The sequence below is a fragment of the Corapipo altera genome, unplaced genomic scaffold (genome assembly GCF_003945725.1).
Source record: "Corapipo altera isolate COAL_440 unplaced genomic scaffold, ASM394572v1 22, whole genome shotgun sequence".
NCBI lineage: Eukaryota > Metazoa > Chordata > Aves > Passeriformes > Pipridae > Corapipo > Corapipo altera.
The window spans coordinates 8,047,268-8,069,620 of record NW_020884886.1 but is presented as its reverse complement, the minus strand read 5'-3'; the positions used below and the strand labels follow the sequence as shown (position 1 = coordinate 8,069,620).

General features: G+C 35.0%; 1 protein-coding gene across 11 annotated transcripts in view; it reads right to left on the bottom strand.

The window, feature by feature from the left end:
* The window catches only part of SLIT2 (slit guidance ligand 2), a 265,788-nt gene that overhangs the window by 70,104 nt on the left and 173,331 nt on the right, over positions 1 to 22,353 (bottom strand). For 7 of the 11 annotated variants that reach the window (XM_027642798.1, XM_027642801.1, XM_027642793.1 and 4 more), the window contains 6 exons: positions 7,063 to 7,134; positions 6,378 to 6,449; positions 5,784 to 5,855; positions 3,810 to 3,953; positions 3,521 to 3,684; positions 2,736 to 2,759 (listed from right to left, as the gene is read on the bottom strand). In XM_027642798.1, coding sequence (XP_027498599.1) covers positions 2,736 to 2,759; positions 3,521 to 3,684; positions 3,810 to 3,953; positions 5,784 to 5,855; positions 6,378 to 6,449; positions 7,063 to 7,134 — 548 coding nt within the window. The remainder of the gene's footprint in view (positions 1 to 2,735; positions 2,760 to 3,520; positions 3,685 to 3,809; positions 3,954 to 5,783; positions 5,856 to 6,377; positions 6,450 to 7,062; positions 7,135 to 22,353) is intronic. The other 4 variants (XM_027642795.1, XM_027642799.1, XM_027642797.1 and 1 more) reach the window with 1 other exon arrangement.

Below are 22,353 nucleotides of genomic sequence, written 5' to 3'. Positions count from 1 at the left end.
AGGAGTAGGTATAAGTTATAGAAGCATTTGAAGTTTAATACTTGCTTACATGACATGGCATTCTTAATACTGAATGTCCAGTGCCACAGTAACAGTATCACTGTCACAGATTAAATAAAAATACAAAAAAAAATACCAAAAAAAAAAAAAAGGACCACATTGAAAGTTTCCTCCACCATTTCCCAGAGTCACTCAAAGAAAACATCCTAAACACATCAGGAAAAAACATCCAGTAAGGAACTGAGGGTGGGTGACAAAGAAAACAAAGAGAAGCTGAAAGGACCTGTGGGTTCTTCTTGGACAAAGGTGAAAAGACTGAGACTAGTAGAAGGTGCATCAGGGCTGGGAGGTACACTGTGATTTAGCTCAGACACTGAACTTTACTTACAGCCAAAATGGTGAACTCCTGCAAAAGTAAAGATAGCCAAGAAGGAAAGAAAGACAGAGTAATCCCAATTAAGACAAAAACATGAACTAAGCTCTCATGTTCTCTATTCAACTTTAGTTTGACTAGAAGAAGATACTAAGGGGTATGGTCTTCAGCAGAGAGAAAAAATAATTCATTTTAGTGGCATTTAAAAATGAAGATAAGATTGGGGTTTATTACAGATTTTATATAGGAGGATGATGATGATGCCTCCCATGAATTATTCTTCAGTATTTTGAATGCATTCTTTAAAAGCTGCTCCTTTAACATATATACATGCTATGCCACTTAAATCCTTACTAAACCAAACATAGGAGAGACAGATTACTCAGGGGAGGAAAAACCCCACCAACAGCCATCACATATTATTTCTAGCACTTGTAACTCTCGTACCAATACACATGATAAAACTAACATAGAGTATTTCTATGAGCTAGCAGATAAATGGTATTTTTTCAAACAAACGATTTAATACTTCTATAACTTTTATTCTTCCAAATGACTATAACAAAGTTCTACTAAGACTTCACAGTGTCTGCAAAGCAGGATCTCTCAATGAAATATTAAAAAAAAAATAAAATATTTAAGTTTTTTAAGAAATGCTAAGATTATTTGATACTATTTATTTAAGTATAGTGTTTCTAGCACTTTGAAATACCCAGTAAGCAAGGCTATAAAATATGATTTTTTTCTTCCTGCCCCCAGAGTCCATGACTATTAGCAGTTTGAAGCAAACAACTAAAATATTCAGGGATAAGGCCTTCAAAAACTAAAATACATTTAGGCAGCATCTTCCTGATAACCTGACTGAAAGAGAAAGCACAAAAGCTGTATTTCAAGAAGCACTTTTTGATTAATTTAATTCTTTTTCTTCCTTTTTTTTTTTCTCCAGGAATAGCATATCTTAAAGGGTACATAAACAAACCTGAATGGCATGTGTGGTCATAATATAAACAGGATGTGAAGACATTTGCTGGCAAGAAAACACTTCTAATGCACAGACAAAAGTTGTGCTGCCAAGGTTGAGTAGAAGTCACTCTGTGGCAGGAATACAGCTGTTCTACTCATTAAAGAACTGAGTGGTACTACAGGTTTGAGAAATTGAATCCCCCTGTTTTATGCTGCTTTAAAACACATTTTCGCGGTTGCCAGTGCTGACAAATTGCTGCCTTATTTTATATTTCATTTTGTCTTTTCTTCATATTCAAACCAACCTATTAGTATAAGGGCATGAAGAACTTCACATGATTGCTGCAAATTTAAGTGATACATCACACAGCATTTGTTAAACATACCAGCTAAAGAGGCAACGACTGCAGAATAACCGTATACCTGTAGTACTTGAAAGAACAAGTGCACTGGTGTCAAAATCAATTATTGTATATATCTTTCTAGATCTTAAACTACGGTAGAAAACTCTGATTGAAAATCACATCCTGTAATTCATCAATAGATGTGTTATTCCCTTGTTTATTTTGTCAATCATTTATAATCTTTTATGAATATAACATAAGTGATTTTTTTTTCTATTAAGAAATCAGTGCACACACTGACAAGCAAGGTAAAATAAAGAAAGATACATATTTCAAAGAGCTAGGGCCAACATCAGTAAATCTTTGGTAAAAATATCATAGACTTATTGTAGCTTAAAGCAGTGTGTAAATTACTGTTTCATCCCAACACTAAAGTCATATTTTCTTTAATGGAAAGCATTTCTGACTCACTCTGTGCATGTGACCACAGAATGCATCTAATTAAGAATATCAGCTTTCTTTTCCAAGCATTCCACTATGATTTCCTAAACACGAGGAGGTGAGCAAGCAGTAGCTGCAGCCAGTGTAAAGCATGAAAGCAAGGCAAGAAAATGTTAATTTGTAAAATGTTTGTTTTTTTAAAGTTGTGCTAGCTCTTTGATGGCAGCATGGTTTCCTGTGTTTAAAAGCAGCTCAGGAGCTACATTTTAAAAACAGTAGCAGCAGAAAGGCAAGGTACAAGGTAAGTAAAGGTATCAATTAAAATATGAACCAGCAGGTGCAATCTTCTAAATACTTCAAGTATAGGTATAATTTTGGTAGGTTGTGTGCAAATTTGTGAGACAAAAAAGGTAAATGGAGCTGCATGCTAAGCTCTTATATTCAGAAAACAGAACTACTAGTATTCTACAAAGGAAAACTATGTGTAGCTACAGGTATTGACTAATGTTAATACACATGCATCAGTTTCCTAAAAGCTATAACAAACTTTGCTTTTAGGGGGGAAGGGAGAGAATATCTGCAGTTAGTCAATCTTCCTGCAGAGCCAAACCTACCTGGAATGAAATACTGTTCTTTAGCTAAATAAAGAGAAAAAAAAAAATAGAAGATGCACCTGAATGTCAGCAAGCAAAGAATGAGTTTTATTAGGTTAAGTATGGACTGCAGTTAACTACAGATAATTAAGTGAAAAAAGGTGTATTCACAATGAGAACTGATAAACAACAAAGTGCGAATAGTCATAAATGTATCCGGAACATGGATAACAAACAGTTTTCATCTGGTATTTGCACTTGAGATTGAATAAACTGTAGAATGTGAAATGCACCTGGAACAGCTGGATACCATATGACAAAAGTTAGGATTTAAATAAATGTAAGTAGGAAATGGAATAAGATTAGAAAAAGAAAATAGTAAATTTCAGTATGAGGCAAGCTCCCTGTATAAAATTAATATGTCATGTTTCCATAGTTAGCTTAGGAATTTTTAGATCTTTCGCATATTCCAGAGGCTTGTGGAAATTTTACAAAATGATTTATGTTGGTGATACTTGTAGTAAATAACTTTAGCATTTAATTCTGAAGTTTTAAATATTGCATTTATTTTGTTAGGTTTAATGCTACTCAGGAATAGTGCCGAATGTGTTAAGTACAGTAATGTTCCGTGATCCAATAGTCTATGACTTCTATGATTTCCCTCCCTTCAGTCAAAGAACTAAAAAAGATCCTGCAATGTTTAATAATTCCATAGAGAGCCAGCTGGCTTCATTGGAACATATACAACCACCTTTTTTTTTTTTTTGCCAATAAAGGAAAAATAGCAGCTGAACTAAGAAAATTACCTGAGCAGCGGAATTTCTTGCTTTTGATCTGGCCGATCCTTTTGTTTGCCAGACGGCGGGGGCTGGTGCAACGGGCACCACTGGTCTCAATGGGGTTTGTATGAAGATAATCCGCCAGCCACTTCAGATGGCAGTCACAGATAAATGGGTTCTGAGCCAAATGCCTTTCATGAAGAAAAAACCAATAATTTCACTCATTATTTCCCTTTGGTCCCAGTAGTATCCAATGCTTTTACTGCACTTTATATGAAGTCATACTAAAGACAACCATAAACAAGAGCATACATACAAGGTCTGAATCGCACGTAGGGGTGAGAAGGTGCCTTTTGCAATGGTCTGAAGCTTGTTGTCATACAAAGAAAGCAGATTCAAATTGTGCAGATCTTGAAATGCATCAACTCGCAGGCAATTGATCTTGTTGGCATTCAATAATCTGTTTAATGGAAGACAATTATAAAATTGAAAGAACTCGCTTCGTGTCACAGCTTCAGCATTTTTCACAGATAAGTCTTTCTGCACCTTTGTAACCAGAATGGGAGACGTAGTAAAAAATAATAATTGACAATGACATAAGGTACTTCAGTGAATTGAAATGTCTTATTTAACTGATATGTATTCCTATATATTTGCACCTTGGAGTTGAAATGTGTATATTTATTCAGCTAAAATCACATTTCTTGTATGTACTGGAAGAATGTGTGTGTGTGGTATTTGTGCAAAGAAACAAGCCTAAAAAATCAAGTATGTGCAAGGAAAACTAGTTCCTTTTGCCAAACAAATAAACAAACAAAAAAGGAACTGAACACTGTGTTCATGAGCTGGAAGAGATGTGCAGTGGCACTTTTAATTATATGTTACTAATCAGCATGCTGCCGCATTAACAGAGTTGTAGTAAAAACTGGTGGTATGGAATATGTCCAAATCTGTCTTGGATCCTTTTTCTTCTCCATCTTCAAAGGGAACCTTTTCTTCCTTGTACCTCCCAGACTTTTAATGATAAAATAAACAAGCCAATCTAAACAACTCCTTTTGAAGAGGAAAAAAAAAAGTCATTCAACCACATGCATTTTTATAACCAAATATATTTGACTTTTTTCCATTTTGAGCCAGAAATGGTGGATTTGAACCCTAATGCTCTGAAAAGAAGTTTTGCCACAATGTAGAAATTTACTTAGACTGAAATGTAAGCTATGGACATTTTTTTAATAGAGAATAGACAGCAGTTTGGGAAAGTCTCTCCCCCCCCCTTTTTTTAACCAAATCAAAAATATATAACTAAAACATCCTTAAAGGAAAACAGGAAAGCATACCCCCCCTGCCCACTACTATACTACTTTGTGACTAAAATAAATCAAAATGCAAACCTCTAGGTGGTGCTAGAACTTGCATATTTTAAATATCTATTTTCTGTTTTGCCATCTTCAATTTGTTGTTAATAACAAACATTTTGCCAACCACTGCACTGTGAAGTCTGGGCATTAAATAATTCTAAACAAGTGGGAAGAATTTTTAAATTCTTTAAGCATACTCTTTAACTCGACAAGTTAGTTTGCCTGGGACAATTCTTCCAAAAACACCACTGTTGTTTTACAGTCTATTGCACAAATTTCTTTTACACAGTACAACTACCACACAGCCTCTTCTGCTAATTATTGACAATATCTGATAAACACATCACCATGACATTCTTTATTCCAGTATTAAATCTAAAGAGCGATCGTTTATAAGATTACACATGGAAACTTCCAAAGTGCTAAAGGAAATAGCAGCTGGAGTTCAGAGTCAAAGCTTGTACAGTGTCAGAAAACATTAAGTCATCAATGAAACTGTGGTGTAATGCTGTTCTTCATGGGTACAACTAGAAATACAATTATATAGCATTTCTACTACCTACTTTCTCTTTATAAAACACACAAATATTCCTTCTATGGTTCCCACACATCTTTATACATGCTATTTGTTCTTTACAAGGCAAGACAGTATCGTATCTTATGTGTTTTATCCTTACAAGTTCCACACAAGAGAATAATTTAATTTTAATTATTTTAGGCTGAGACATTAACTGATATGATCACATTTGTGGGCAAATGGCAAGCTGGCCCACAACAGTCTTGACTCCTTTGGTTTTAACATAATTTGGTTTTACTATACTTTGATCTTACATATACGATTTCCTGCTAGTTCTTCTTCAGGTATAAATCTCTTGTCATGTTTACCTTTTGAATGATCCCAAAATAGAATAAATATTAAAAAAAATACTCACAGCAACTGCAGAGAAAATAGTCCTTCAAATAGGCCCTTTGGAAGTTCTGTAATTTTATTGCCATAGAGGACTCTGTACCAGGAAATAAAGCAAACAAAGCCACCATTATGAAAGGCATACGCTATGGGATTTTGACTTTAAGAATAAAGTAATTTCCATTTTCCTGAAAGGATTTTAATGGCAACCACTTGATACTTGCAATATCCTCGTGGTCCTGTGAGGCAGCAAGATCACACATTTTCCCAAAAGGTGTAGAGCCCAAAGGGCTCTCTGCAGAATCAGCACCTCACTGCTTATAGTGTTCCCAAGGGACCTTGGTAAGTGGATTTGCTGTTTGCAAGAACAACTAACTGAGGAATTAAAGACATGTTTGGTTTTGTTCAGCTCTATGCCACATTATAAATGATATATGTATAAACTAGTGTCAAGCTGTGACAATATTTAACTATCACTAACATTCTGAAATGATTTTTACAACTTTCAGAATTGATTGAATTAATGGGAAAATTTTGCAGGGAGCCAAAAAGCTAAAATATTTTCACTATAGGAATAAGGGGAAATTTCCTTCTGTTTACAGGTCAAAGAGATACCTACAGTGAATTGAGTGAACGTAAGCCCTGGAAAGCATCTGGAGCTGCTTCAGAGATCTGGTTATTGCTCAGGTCACTGAAAAAATGAAATTTGACTCAATTAATTCAAGCTATTTTCAAAATAGTAAACGTTAAGATAATATGTAATTAGAATTAAGCATGGATGGGAGAGAGAAATTAAAATATTTACATGAGACACTGCCAAAGAATTTTAATATAAAACCACTAAAATTGCCAGTGCACTGAAACAAAATGCATGGTTGAAAACAGACCTTTCAAATGCTTGAAAAAATGCTTTTGCTAGTTGTTTGAGTACATTTTATAAAGAATTGTCTGCTTGCTATGGCCACAGGACTATAGCTCAAAAATAATATGTAATTTTCCTCATTATTTATTTTTTCAATATAATTTTCACTGCAGTAGTATATTGCTTCTATGTAGAACCATATTAAACAATTTCATTACTTGATAAAAACCCAATTATTATTAATATGACAAATATATTCTTAATAATCAGGCTACCATATCAGTTAACTTTCTAGCAGTCAAACTTTCTTAAGTGCTCACACATTGACTGTATTTCCCCTGTACCAATTTGAACTGGTTTTTATCTTTTTATATAGCTATATATATGTATATGCATGTATACATACATGTGAAAATAAAAACTTAAATTATTTGGTACGTACATTCTTCGAAGCTTTTTATAGGGGGAGAAAGCTCCAGGAGGTATGACCTTGATTGAATTTTGCTCTAACCGTCTGCAACAGAACAGCAGTAATGTAAAAATACAAAATCCAAGCCAAACAGGAATCTGAAGTCACAAGAAACTAGAAGGGATAGACTTCAACAAAGAAGGCTACTTTTGCTTTCTTTTTCAGTATATTTCAGTATAATAACAGCATAATAGTTCATTCATAACAAAAAAAAAAATCAGTCAAACCTTTTAATCCATAGAGAGTAATGTAAATTAGCACCCAATCTTGATTTTGTATCTAAAGAAAACTTATTTTCAGAGCACACAAGATTTTTCTATAAATTAAGATAGAACTGTAATTAAAAATGTCAAAATTGACTTGGTGGTAATTGACTCGGTGGTAATTGACTCCCAATGTATTATGCACACATAGCAATTTTCATAGTCAGTTTTATTTATAAATGTCTAAAGACTTCAATGAGATAACTGAAATATGCAAACCATAGGAAAGGGGAGACAAATATTCCTACAGTATAAATAACAGTATATAAAACATTTTCTTTAAGATGTACTACTAAGATTGCCCAGCCACAAATCTAACTTCTTTAAACAATTATTTTAATCTAAAATTGGGGTCAGTGTTAATGGTCACTCTTGCTTTGAATGTACAGCGACTGTGACTGAAACTTCCCATACTGCAAGTGTGAGTTTGCTGATGGAAACAGTTTTCCAAGAAGTTTTTGAACACACAGAGCTTTGCATATGGGAAATCTATGCTGATACAAACTTATGGACCACATGCCAGTAAGTCAAAAGAGATTCAGGAATAAGCACATTTCAAATAGAAGCTACTTCTTTACACACTATAGTGTATCATGATTTTGTCAGTGCAGAAATTTCTGTTATGTAGACATAAGGTTAAAAACTATTATACTAAAAAGTACAACGGTAAAAGGCCGGATTATTCAAACTACATATCATGCTTACCTAATAAGCTTTCTATTTCCCTCTTTCATGCACTCATACTATGATCTATGTACATACAATGTCAAAAATCTATTTAATAAAATGAATCAAAAATCTCTAAATTTACTGCACTATTTTAAATTACAAGGACATTGATTCAGAATGTAAGGTGAAAGAGTGTTTTTAAATCTAGATGGAGGAAAATTGGCCTATTTTTTTCTTTTTACCTGTGTCCTATTAACTGTCTTCTATTTCACTTTTGTACTGATAGAAACATACTAGTCTGTGTGTGCAGTGTAACTAATAAGTTCATATACTTTGAGTAAATTTTCCAAGAAAATATTCTAACAAAAATTGTTTCTTTTTGTAAAGTTTCTCAAGAGACCATGATATAAAACTGAAGATTTTTTTTCTGCTTTCATGAAGTCTTGTTCAGATAGATATATATTTAATACTAAAAATCTCTTTAGTCTAATCATGCTTTACTTTAGCAGAATTTGCTGTTAAATAGATTATAAAGAAGCCAAGAAAAAAACCCCAAAGCTCCAGAAAAATCTTCCTTACACACAGAAAATCTCACTTCATCAGAGTTGTTTTACAGGGTCCTTTTTTAAAAAAGCTTCTTAACTAGGAAAACGTTGCCACCTTGCTATAGATTTCAGGTATAATTTAAACACTGAAGTGAATCCCATGGCACAAGATTGATAACTTTTCCATAAACACGATACTCTTTCATACTCTTCCTTTGCCTTGGCTGAGCCTTTTGGACCCCTGAAACACATTTTGCACCAGATCAGGAGTGCTGACCAGGCTACAAAGCAGTAAAGTTGCTGGTCTCCAGTAAACCTGGGTAGATGCAGAAGGCAAACATCAGAATAAGTAAAAACTTGCTGAAGTTAACAAGTTAGGCCAAACCCAAGTATTTTCTGTTCTTACACTACAATTTTAGCTTAGTTTTCCCAGGAAATAAAGATTATGCATGCCTATCATCTAGATAAGTTTTCTATTCAGGTGGCTAAATCAAAGAGAGGTAAAATCTCCAGATAACTTTCTCATTTTAGCAATTGGAAGGAGTTGAGAAACCAAATCAACCCAGCCCTGAAGAGCATGACTGCCATCCATCCATTCCTGTTACACACTCTATTTGGCAGCAATCAACTGCCTGGTGGTTACCAGGGATAGCCTGACCAGATATTTATCAGATGTGGAGCTCTGAAAACCAGCCAAAGACTTGCACAGGAAAACTCACAGGGTGTAACCAGAGGACTGGAAAGGGCATAGTGGGTGGTAAAAAGGACAGGGAAGGATTAAGCCATATTACAGAGAAGGATTTGGGTTGCTGGAGACTGGGGGAATATGCCTCTGGGTATATGGGAAAGAGAGATATTGCAGTAGCAATGCTCCCACATGAGGCTATCACAAGTGTCATTTATAAATTCTGCTTATCAGTCCATGATGTAGAGATTTCTAACCTGGTGCTGGAGGGGCTCCAGTCTATATTCACATATCTTTAAATATATAATTATCTTAATTACATACAACAAGGCATGTAATACAAGGTCTAGCATTAAATTAAGACACAAAGTATTTTCCAGTTTACTCTCTTAATTAAAAATATATATTAATTCTATAAACTGAAGTACCTAAGTACATTACAGGATACATGTAGATGGCTTTTATGAGAAGATGGAATAGCAGATTTAATTTACTGCTGTCCAATTTCTCTACAAATTACATGAGTCCAAAACCTGAAGAAGTCCTGCTACAGTGTCCTGCAAGCTAATTTTCTAGCAGTTCTAGTAGAGTAAACTACCAATTCATTGGTGGATATGAAAATGAACTTCATGTCAACTTTACCTAACACTTCCTTTCAGTAAGAAATTTATAGTCTAATAGACAGACTATGCAGTGCTGGGATAAATTTACAAGCTCTTCTGGATAAAGGATTTGTTATAGTAGGATCATCTAAATATGACTTTTTTTAACTCACACCAAAGTGAGTTACACACTGAAACACATCACATTTTAGAAAATGAGATTAGCATAAGAAAGGGAAAATAAGATTATATAAATACAGAAGAAAAATCTTTTATATCCCACTTTGTCTGTAAAAAAAGTAAATCAAATTCACATTTTCAAGCTTTATTATCCTCTAATCTTCTGCTTTATCTTCATAGAATCAGCTGGATTTCACAGAGTGCAAATTTGCATCCACTATTCCAGGGAAAATCTAATTAGATATATTCCAGGGTCACAAAGTACAGATAGACTAATATCTAAAGGAAATTTGCATTCCACTGATAAAACCCATAGTAATTAAAAACTCCTTTATATTAATGCTTCATATTAAATGAAACATTTTTAATTCTGGAATAGGATGGTTTACAGTTATCTATTGCCAAAAAAGTCAGCTATTAAGTGCTTGCAAATGACATGGCAAGAAGTACCATTATATCACCAAAGAACAAAAAGCTCGTGTCATTATTTTTCCATGAGACTTGTATTAAATCTTGTGCACAACATCTCCTTTCAAAGTCATCCCAGAAGTCATTCTTTCTTATAAATGAACATCTATGTATCATAAACAGTGCCTTGGTGGTTTCTTTTTCAAAAGTCACAGTCAATTTTAGTAGCATATTTAATAAGATAAGATAATGGAGGAATACAGTTAAGTACCTACTTCATCAAAGCTTGCAATGCCTCATGTACAAAAAGTACTCTGCCCATCACCATACAAACACTAATTAATGCTCTTAGTATTAAGTCTCCTGCTCCTTTTAGTGTTTCACTTCAAAGAAGTCTTGCATCGATACATAAGTGTTTTACTGTCTTTTAATGCTGCCAAACTGGTTGAAACCTTTTTTGAAGGCTATACCCTAATCTCTCCTATCTAGGAAATGTACTGTGAACATTTCTCATTCGAAATCTTTCCCCTCCGGTTATCACTGCAGACACTGTAATGTACAACCATTTACTATTCTAAGAAACAAAGGTGCTTCTGCAGTTGTGACTTCCAACCTAATCAAATCAAATCAAAGTAGGTCCCCAGCCAGTAGACAGATCCTTCCCACACGGTCCCCTGAGAGCCCTGTGACATGTAAATCACTTGACACTTTCCAGGAGGATGCTGTTCTCTACTATAAGCCTGCAACACACCATTACTGATTACTACTTCCGCACTTACGGAGACAGACAACATGCTTATTTATACTGACACTTTTAGACTAGCTTATTTTCCCACTATAAAAGTCATTTCTGTGAAGGACTGCTGCACCAGAAAAGAGGGTAGACCGGGAATTAAGAACACTCTGTTCTCTGCAGAATCATTTTTACTTTAAATCATGCAGATGGGGTACAAGATACTAAGCCCACTCAGTAAAGAATGGTAAAAAAAACTTCAGAGATGTTCTGCACCTAAATGCATGTAAACGGATCAGAGACAAGAACAAGTATTTTGTAATAATAAACTAAACCAAAACATATTGGTAAGAAAACATGAATTTGAATATGAAGGAGCAAATTAGTTGTATATTTTATAATTAAGCAATTAGAACATAACATCTTAATTAAGTAAATGTGGGTAATACAATAGTGGCTTTAGCAGCTAATTAATCTATCTTTTTAATTCCAGTATCTTGTAATTTACAAAAAGTCTTGCAAGAAGATCGCCAAGAAATCCCCAAAGAATTTTACTACAGAGAGAAAGTGTAAGCTGTGCAATGAGTCTGATGTATTGCACAGATGCTGATTATACATGGTAATAAAATTGACAGCTCTTCTTTGCATTTTCCCCATCTGCTTTTAAAATAAATGGCAAAAACAGCTGTCAAAAAACCAGAAAATAGATTTCAGTGATGGGATTGAGTACAGCTCCTGAATCTGAAGAACTGCAATACATAGCCAACACATCTCTCATCATAAGCAACATCTGCCAGGCTTTGTGAGGTTTTTTTGTTTGCTTTTAAAATAAGGAAACATTAATGGTCTCCCTTTGCTACAGTAATCCTTGAGTCTATTAGACAAAGTACCTTTTTTCTCTCTCAATAACTGCACCTCCAGAGTGCTTAAATCCACTAAATGTCGCTTCTAACTTTAGCAGCAAAAGAATTCTGTTGAAATCTGTGATATCATCCATGTCTAACAAAACAAAAGATGTATTTTGAATGAATACATTACTTGCACTTCTTACTTTCAGGCTCTGATTGATAAATTTGGTTGACAGTTTCCTAAATATGTGAATATAAAGAATCGCTGTCAATGTTTCCCTAAAGCCTGCCAAACTGTTAAAATCTAATTGTTCTATCAAATAATTCCTCATGAGATTGATTTTAAATGACAGATGACTCCTTAGTCTGCATTACATCACAAAAGTAACAAGAACTGCCATTCTAAAGCTATTAAACAATTCATTGCATTTACTCAGAAGTCTCAAACCTGCATTTGTTTAATTTTTCATTACAGAAAGGGCCATCTTGTGCTCTGAACCCTAGAGCACCATTAATGATGATAGGCTTTACATTCCTTCATTGTTACAGATTCAGGTTGTAGGCAAAATATACCACTTGTTAAAGAATTATTTGCTCAGTACTTTGGCTTCTGTCAGAGTGTGGCTCCAGTGCAATTAGCTTGAGTCACCTAGAGTCAAGTTAAAGTCTCTCTAATTAGCGTATTTTTATGAGAGTTCTTATAGTACAAAACCTAGTCAAGCTGTTCAGAGTAAGTGTAATAAATTCACAAAAAAGATATAAACCTGCTACACTCTTGTCTTATCACAAACAGGGACTTGTCCACCTGTTCTAAATGAGCAGAAACATTAGCTTGAGAATCCCCCCACTGGTGAGACCAACACTATGGCATGAGTGCTCACTACCCGTTAAACAATACATGGACTTACATCATGAATATGCCATAAAAATCAAAACATTTTAACTTAGAATATGTGGTTGGTTACTTCACCATGTATTTAGAAATGTGTTGACGAAGAAAGCATTCCATAGATGACAAAACACAAAACAATGAAAAATCAGCATCCAGAGTTTCTTTCTGAATGACTTCACTAACATAATTGCTGAGGAAAAGTAATCAGCACTGAAGACTCATATGTGAAAATAAAATCTAAGAGCAACAACACCTTTGGAGTGTGGCACAGCTGCCAGAGATCTATAAGGGTTTTTCTGGAAGAGCGAGATGGGCCTTCTCCAGCTTCCCTTCATCCTGCATAAAATATTCATTTATTCTATGCTTGAGTCGTTTTCTTCTCTTGGCAGCATCGGAGAGGTCCTTCAAGGTGCCTCTTCAACATCCACCAGAAAGTTGCACAAAATCCCCAGGGTTGGAATGGTGTTCATTCTGGCCAGTACCTACTCACAGTGTCTGGAAACCAGCACTAGTTTCATCTGTTTCTTGTCCAGTTTTTGTGTTCTGTGCCTCTATGTCCTGTCAACTGTTGAAATTATCCTGTTGTCTGAATTTAATTAGTTTTCAAGATAGGACACAGGGGTATGAAGAAAGCCAAAGACGTGAACAATGGCAGCATGGAATACATGCTAATAAAGACCAGATTAGATGTTATATGTACAAAAACGTATTGACAACTCAAATAAAAAAGGTGGTTTGGTGTGTTGTTTTTTTTTTTTTTTAAAGCATAAAGCCACATGATTTACCAGTAATTTTCAGATTAGGAAGATATTCAAGTAAGAGCATGACAAATCATTTCTCTTGTGTGTGTTAAAAAGGCAGGATTAGCTATCAAATTAGCAAAACCATCTACTTTTGAGGCAGTCAAATGGAATATGTTTCAAGTTTTGCCTGAGAAATACTAAGGTAGGAATGCCAAAGATAATTTAAATATAATTCAGTGTAATCTGCATTGGCAAATTAAATATGTTAAGGTGAAGAAGTTAATACCTTAACAATTGACCTAATCCTAATTTGTTTCACATTTATTCAATACATTGCCTCAGAGATAATGCATTTTTCATTATTCATGTCATTATTGTGTGTTTCTATGTACATACCACATGAAAGATATGAAGATTTAGCAAATTCCTAAATTTTTTATAAATTGCACAAACCACTTTGTTGTATATTGCAATTGGTATAATGCACCTTTTGCTAAGGAATAATGACCTTCCCAAGATCAAAGAAAAGTACAGCAAGAGAACTGTATTCAGATCATTGATGACACAGATGAACAGTCTAAACTGAGTGTCACGTATGACAGGGAGTGGCAAATCACAAAACCTTTCAAGTAAAATTATGATGTAGTAAAAGGTATGTTTTCATGCAAAGATTTTCAAAATTAATGGCCATATCTGCAGTATTTAACCAACTAAGCAGGGCCGGGGACATTTCTTAAATTAGATGTTGCAGAATGTGGAAAACCTCAGACAACAGTGTACATTGAGACTAAAATTTTAGTTTCATGTCAGTTGTTTTTCACCAGATATTTCTGTTTCATTAGGAATCTTTTTGATCCTCCTCCATATGTAAAGCTGTACTTCTATGAATTCTTTTGAACAAACTTCTAGGGAAAATATAAGCATGTAAGCAAAACATTATAACTAATAACAATGCATCTAAAAATCGTGTACTATTCTGGACATAAATATGCATTAACTTTTAGTCAAAACAGAAGAAAAAGCTCTAGATTTCACAATCAGTTTGCCTCCACAATCCACTGGTAAAAATTCTGATATAAAGTCCAATATGTTAGTCAGGATTGATCTTAAGAACAATGGTCTTACAAACTTTCGGGAAGGAAAGAAGATAAGAGAAGGTTTGAGGAAAAGTACACATAAAGTATAGTTGAAGAGAAGCATATATAAGAAAAGTTAATTTTAAAAACAGGGCAACTATATGAAGTTGCTCAAAAGTCTGGAGTGTTAGTTTAAGAGCTGAGTAAAAAGTAGTGAGACCATATGCATCTGTTGAGGTGCATTTAGTTTTTTAAGTACTATTTAATGTACTTTATTTTAATCCAGCAATTACCAAAAATTCAAAAACGGACAGTTTTCTGGCTTCCTCCTGACCAAAGTATGTATCATTATACATAAGCAACCGAATGCTATGATAATTATTATTTTAATCCATAAGTAGAAATAAACTTTTCCCTTGACACCTGCATACACTCTGTATTTATTATAACAGGAATTAGGAAAAGATTTTGATAAAACAGAAAAATTTCAAAAAGCGCTATAATTAAATGATTGTGAAAAATTTTATAGTGCGACTGAAGAGTTTTATCTATTTTGGGTAGCATTGTAAGATTAACATATATTTTCTCAAAAACAGCAGACACCCTTATAGGGAATTCTTGCAAACTACTAAAAATCTTAGCAATAAACTGTAAATGACTACATATACACATGTATATATAGAAACCAACTTGGAAAAACCTTTCCAAAACTTCACTAGATATGCAAGACTTCTGGCTAATGGCTTAACGGTTTAAGAGGTAAATGACATATATGAACTGACATTCTGAGTGAGTCCTAAGAAGACTGATGTTTTGATTTAAACTAAAAAGCAGAAACAAATGCAGACACTGGAAAACAATAATCAGTTTAATGTCTTGTAACTCACTGCATTCTCCCCACAGCATTCCTCATTTCTTTCAAGCTGTGAAGATGCAGGGTTTGCTCTCATTTGTGTCAGGCTACTGGAGGCAGCCAAATCATTCTTTGAGCTCTAAAAATAGAGAAATCTGCCTTATCTCTGGTGTTTCAGTGTTTTTCTCCTATGTGAGTTTTTAAGCTGTCTACAATAAATACACCAAAACCCTTTTTAAGTGACTTTTCTCTGTAAAAGGTCATCCTTAGAAGCCTCTTTGCACCTCAATGTAAGTGTCTCTCTGTTCAATTACTGTTTACTTAAGGCTGTACTTTGGACTCTTGGGTAAGGATGAATTTTAAAAGACAACAGAACTGGTGAAACTGTGCACATGCCAAGCTTCACTTGGAAAAGATGCAGACACAGAGCTCCCAGTTCTCAAATAAAATTCCTCATGTACGCAAAGCACTTCCCCAGTGTCTGCACTGTGATCAGGTCCCTTTATCTTGGTTAAGTCCATCTGTCAAAATCAGTTCTGTCAGATCTCATTTCCTCTCCCCTCTTTTCCTCTTCTTTTTCTCCTTTCTCTCCTTTCACCCTCTTTCCCTCCCCTCCCCCACTTCTCCTTTAATATAATCTGAGTGTTACTGCGAGAAGCAATCTCAGGAGTTTTTAATCCTGCTTAATATCACATGACTCACAAAGATGTAGTCGAGTGCTTGGCATAACACACAATCATTAATCAAGAGACTTATGAAAACAAAGTATAAGGAAGAATGAGATGGAGGAAGATGAAAACATGAAGAAAAATAGTTAGAAAACAGGAGGGTAAGACAAGACAAGACTGAGGGAGCAAATTAGGAAACTCGTGGGAAATGTAAACAATGTTATCATGAAACAACCATACAGCTTTGGCATTCAAACATTATAAAACTTCATTCACAAGAAACAAAAATTTTATCCCAAAGGTCATAGTAATAAGAAGTCAGAGGCTTATAACTGCACTGGATTATGAAGGTGAGCTTTTAAAATCCCTGACTACTATATGGTTTCTCTCATTTCACATATTATGTGGTTAAGGGTCTTTTCTGCCCCTTACAAAGACTAGAATTACTCATACAACTGTTCCTCAGTTAACAGCAGCAACCCTTAAGTAACCCTTCCTTGCAGGAAACTTTCTTCCTCCCCAACACACCACTGTGTATTATTATTTTTCCTTCACTTTTGTTAAGATTAAAAACATTTAAAGGAAGGACTTAATTAAATGTGCACATTTTGCTAAGGAATAATGACCTTAAATGATTCTATGATTCTATAATATTACAGTAAGGAATGAGGTATTAGAACCACTTTGACAGGCAGTTCAAGCCACGGAAGAGAAGAGAAAATCAGAAGAATGTAAGTGTAGCATTTTCACAAGGTAGTCCAGCTCATTAATGGCTTTTTGGCCTCTTTTGAAATAAGAGCCTGTCACACCATTCTGAGAGAAGGCACCAGTACAATTAATAGAATTGCTGCCGGGCTGCTGTTTGTAACAGCAATAGGGTGTTTGAACACATGCCAAAAAAGTCTCTATTCTAAGGGAACCAGAATTATTTCTGCTGATCATTCAAAGAATTTTCAGAAGGTGAATTCAAAATGAAACCAAGTAAAAAGAGATTAAAAGTGATGAAAAACTGAAATGTGGAAGGAATGCCTGCATAGAGACTGATAAATGCTATCAGCTTTAGAAAGGCTATGCTTCCTAAAACCAATTACAGTAATAGTTTTGAACCTTAAGAATGACCTTTAATGTCTTTAATATATGAACTGCATGACAAAGGAGGAAAGTGCTAGGTGCATTAGGTCACTTAAGTTGGTTAGGCTCAAAAGACTGCCAATGAAAGGGTAACCCCTAAAATTACTGTAAAAGGGGTGAGGTTTAAACAACAAATCTAAACCAACTCAAATTATGATGTTTGAGATGAATGAATGAATAATGTATCATGCTTTGCTTAAGTCAATGACAAGAGGCTAAAGTAAGGCATACTAAATAACAAAAGTTTGAAGATTATTCATATGTAACATTTATGGGCATTGTATTTTGCCTCAGAAAGTTACAATAGAGACATTAAAGTAATAGGCCTATGGGAAATTCATTTAAGTTCCCAAAATGCTTCCTGCAGGTCACTTATGGTATGAAGCCTTTTCATTTGACCCAGAGGCAAAGGTGCATCTGTGCACCTTTTTAATTCTGTGCTTCCTGCAGAACTCCTAGGTGCACTAAAACTGGAGAAGTTTTGGTGCACAACCAAATATTTTCTTTCTCAAAATACCTATGGAATATGAAGTATTTTTTTTCTCAAATAATATCACATTGATCAGACAAAGCCTGAAAAGAAAACTTTAGGTATTCTTATTTAGCTGTGTGTGAGTTTATTTAGATAATGCAGTGGGGATTAATTTTGCAGAAAGGGTGTAACTGGTACAGATACAATTGTACTAAGTCAATAAGGATTAAGAATTACATTTACTGAGATGCTGAATACTTAATTTTGCTCCAAGCTTTATCACACAGAAGGGAAAAATAGAGGACACCACAGGCTTTATTCTCCTTCCATTTTCACTGGCAGCTACTTGGAGATAAGCAGTCCTGTTTCTGAAGGCATCTTCCCGAGAGGCACTTGGTAGACAATGCATGGCCTGCTAACTAACTTCACCCAACGGGAATTCCTGGTTTTAGCCAAGTGATTCTGCACCAATTGAGAAGTCAGACAGAGAATGTGACAAAACCCTCTCAGCAATACCCTGACAGTTACCAGTAAATTAAACTACACTGGAATGAAACAGCATTTTGGCAACTGGAATCACAGAATGCCTGCTCTTTCCTAAACCACTTCAGCTTCCAGTTCTATTTTCTCAGCGGTTTAGGTTGTCCCACCAAACTTGGAGACAGGCTGCAGTGCAGTGCAAGCAACATCTCCTTGCCAGTTTTGCTACAGAAGCAGTAGCCATCAGCAGAGAAGGCAGTTTCTAATGTCTTAAAACAGTATTCCAAGACAGTAAAGCTATCAAGGCAGTGCAAAGTCACAACACCAGTATTAGACTCTAAACAGAAAGCCTTTTCTTGCACTTTTCCCCGGAGAGCTAACTCAGAGCTTCAACATGCAAAATTTTACACAATTGAAACTGCCAGTGTTTAATACTTAAGAAATTCAATATTCCATTTAAAGGTTTTGGGTGGCTTTTTTCTTTGCTTTGTTTAGTTGGTTGGTTTTTTACACATTATTTAGATATAAGTTAATTTATCAACACCGCTGAGGAAAAAATGGCATAAAATTGTCAACATGGAACATACAGTTCAAACCTGCAGTTTAATCATATACATCAGAAGGACTGGGAATAGCAATAATATTAATACCCCTTGGCTTTATGCAACATTGCCCCAGATGGACTGACAATGTAACAAATACAAAGTATTTCTGTGCAGAAACAGATCAGATGACATTTTATTCAAAGAAAGTTTGTGCTGGGCAAAGAGAAAGAACTCTGTGCTTCATAGGGTACTGAGGAGTTGACTGAGGTCAGGCTTTCCTTTGAGAGAAAGGATGGAAGAAATGGATAGAGAACATAGCAAAATATCACAAAACCATGAGCATGTGTTGAAAGAAAACTTAAAAAAAAAGTCAAGAAAAAATAATGGGACTATGGACTTTCAAAAAGTAAATGTGGTTATTATTCTTATTAAAAGTAACCTGCTGTCCATATAAGAACAAATAATAAAGAGGTAGAAATGGATGGAAAAACAAAATCTCATAAAAATAAGATGCTGAATTTTAAACACCTCTATAAAGGAGGGCGCACAAAGTTTAATGTCAGCCTCACAGGAGAACATTATTAATATGAAATACAATAAAGCAAAGACAAAAAGAAGGACAGATGTAAACACCAGAGGTTTTTGTTGACCATGAAGTTGGCTGAAGCATAACATGACAGGCTAGTAGTGCTTAGCACTGATTTCTGCAAATACAGCCCATAAAGAGGGGAGAGAGGGCAGAGAAACTTGTTCAGAGTAAGGGAATTTGAAAGCATTGTGGATTTTTCAAACGTCCCTATCAGTGAAGTACGAAAATCAGATGACAATGTTCAACCAAAAATGCAGAAAAAGATCAACAAGTAAGGAAAAGTACTGAAAAGATTGGACGACATCCAGTGCAGGTAAAACAGAAGTGTCATGCCAATTTTCTTGCAGTGTGCACGAGAAACTGGTGACGGTAGTATTATAAAGATGAGTGAATAAATAAATAAGAATTTGGCTGTTAAAGCCTGTACATCCTTCAGAAGACAACAGGGAGCCAGCACATTTCTCTTTTCCTCTCTCCCTGAGAACTGGGGAGCTCCTGCCAAAGCATGTGCTTAAAATGGCGACGAGGTAATAAAGCCATGTGTGTGGGAACTGTATAGCAGTGGTGGAAATACAGGGCTCACTATACCCTTCTGTCTTGTGTTCAGCAACTCCTCAGTATTCTTAACACTACCATGACAGCATGGTCTCATCTCTTCAAGTGTTTACTGTCAGTTACCATTTGGCATACTGACAACATTATCGCCTAAGGAATAAGTGAAAAAAACCTATTATTTTGTGGGATACAATAATTCTTTCCAATCTAATCTCAAGGGGTTGCTATAAGCAACAGTTGCAGAGTACTTCTTTAAAAATGAAGCTTTAAAACAGTTTTTATTGTATGATAACAGTACTGGAATGTCACAATCTTTCTGCATGTTGTAGTCAGTTAAAAGCAGAGAGGACTGAAATCTTTCATAGAGCAGCTTTAAAAAGTGACATACAGCCTGACTCAATGTTCCGAAATGCCTGTGGATGGTATAATAAGATTATATCTACAAACTTCTGGTTCCTGAAAAAATCCTAACAGCTAAAAATACAGGCCTAGGACTCTGCATGGATAATTCAAGAAAAAACATGGTGCGATGTGTACTGGCAGTTATATATTAGGCTGTAAAAGGCAAATGAAAGAAAACTAAAATTCCATTAATAAAAACCTGATGGTTCGCTACCATTTGGAATATTGTACTCAACTCTGGTCATTGCAAATCAAAAAAATTTAGAAAGCAATTCAGAGAAAGAGGAGGAGACTAATTAAGACATGGTAAGTCTTGGCATCCAAAAGACTGAATGGACTTGTAACAGTTGGTTTAGAGATAAGATGACTGAGGGTGGCATGCAAAATAGAAGGTGACAGGACAAATTATGAATGTGAATGCATTTTCTTTCCCTCTACAAAGAGAGAGGAACATCAGTGAAACTTTAAAAGACTGTATTTTAAACTGGAAGATTTTGAGTGCAATTCCCTCCCCCCAGAATTTATTAACTTAATAGAACATGAAAATTTAGAGCATTGTTTGGTTTAAAGCAGATTGGATATTTCAATGAAAACCCTTTTTTTCCTGAAAGCTATGCAAATTTTCAAGATTCAGAGGAACCCCAACACCCCTTGGGAGCAAAGAAAATACTTGTGCTATTGGTGTTTTATTTCTGAAGTAGTATATTTCTGTTTCCAAAACATTCTTCATGAACAACTGATGAGAGCCACTGGCCAGGGTGGAATGCTGGTTTGATCCAGTTTCAGATTTCTCTCACTTCACTATTGGTAAAACCTTTTTCACTCTGTAAACCACTCATTTTCCAGCCTCTTCGCTGTCTCTCATTCTCTTTGATGCTAAGAAGGTAAATACACCTGCCACCCATGAGAATCATAAGAGAACTATAACTAATTATTTTATTCACAATAAAGAAATGAGTATAGCATAAAGCTTTCCCCATACAATCATAAAAATATTTATTTGTAAAAAATTCAATTCCTTTTCAACCTATTGACAAGGAAGCAAAAAAGATCCTGTGATTCTCACCAAATACTCATAAGATCCTCTAATTCTTCCACTCAGTTTATCCCTTGATTTCAGTGCATTTCTTGTGCCTCATTTTATTTCTTTCTTTTCCTGTACAATTCTCTCCTTACCTTCCACCCAACAGGAGTTTTATTCTCTCTGTATGGTAAGTGCAGCCTATTACTGGCTTGAATCATATTTTATATCAGTCTGTGTTACTCAAAATCTAAGTCAATCACTGAAGTTCAGTTTTTTCATCATACCAACATTCACTGGTGTGCATCTGTTCAATACAAAATAATTACTAAAGTTTGATTTTCTAACTTTCTACTTCTTCTTACATCAGCTTTTAAATAAACATATATTGAGGTCTTATGGCATGACTGGTGTTACTTAACTGAGCAAAATGTTATGACCTGAAATTTATTTAGCCAGCACCTATGGACTACATACAATACAGAGAGATAACATAGTTTACACTGTATCACTGTAAACTATATGCACTGTACGTATTTATATGAACACACATATATATCTACATTTCAATGGATTATGGATCTCAGAACATGAAAAGGCCTCACTCTGGAATCTGAATGCTGCCCAGACTAGCAGGAAACATTGAGTCTCAGTCTGCAATCTCTTAAATGTTTAGCCAAATACTGAAGGGGCTGCTACATGGTTACTTTTACCCTCCAGGACAATAAACTGCTGAAGATCATAGCATTCCATGCCTAAAACTCAACAGAATTTCTTACATACATAAGAAAAGTATAGTAAACAAAAGTCAGTCTTCAGTGTCTGTAACCAGTGGTTAGCTCCAGTGGTTAGCAGCATATAGTAGGGACTCTTTGACACATGCTCCCTCTTTCTTTCTTGCAAT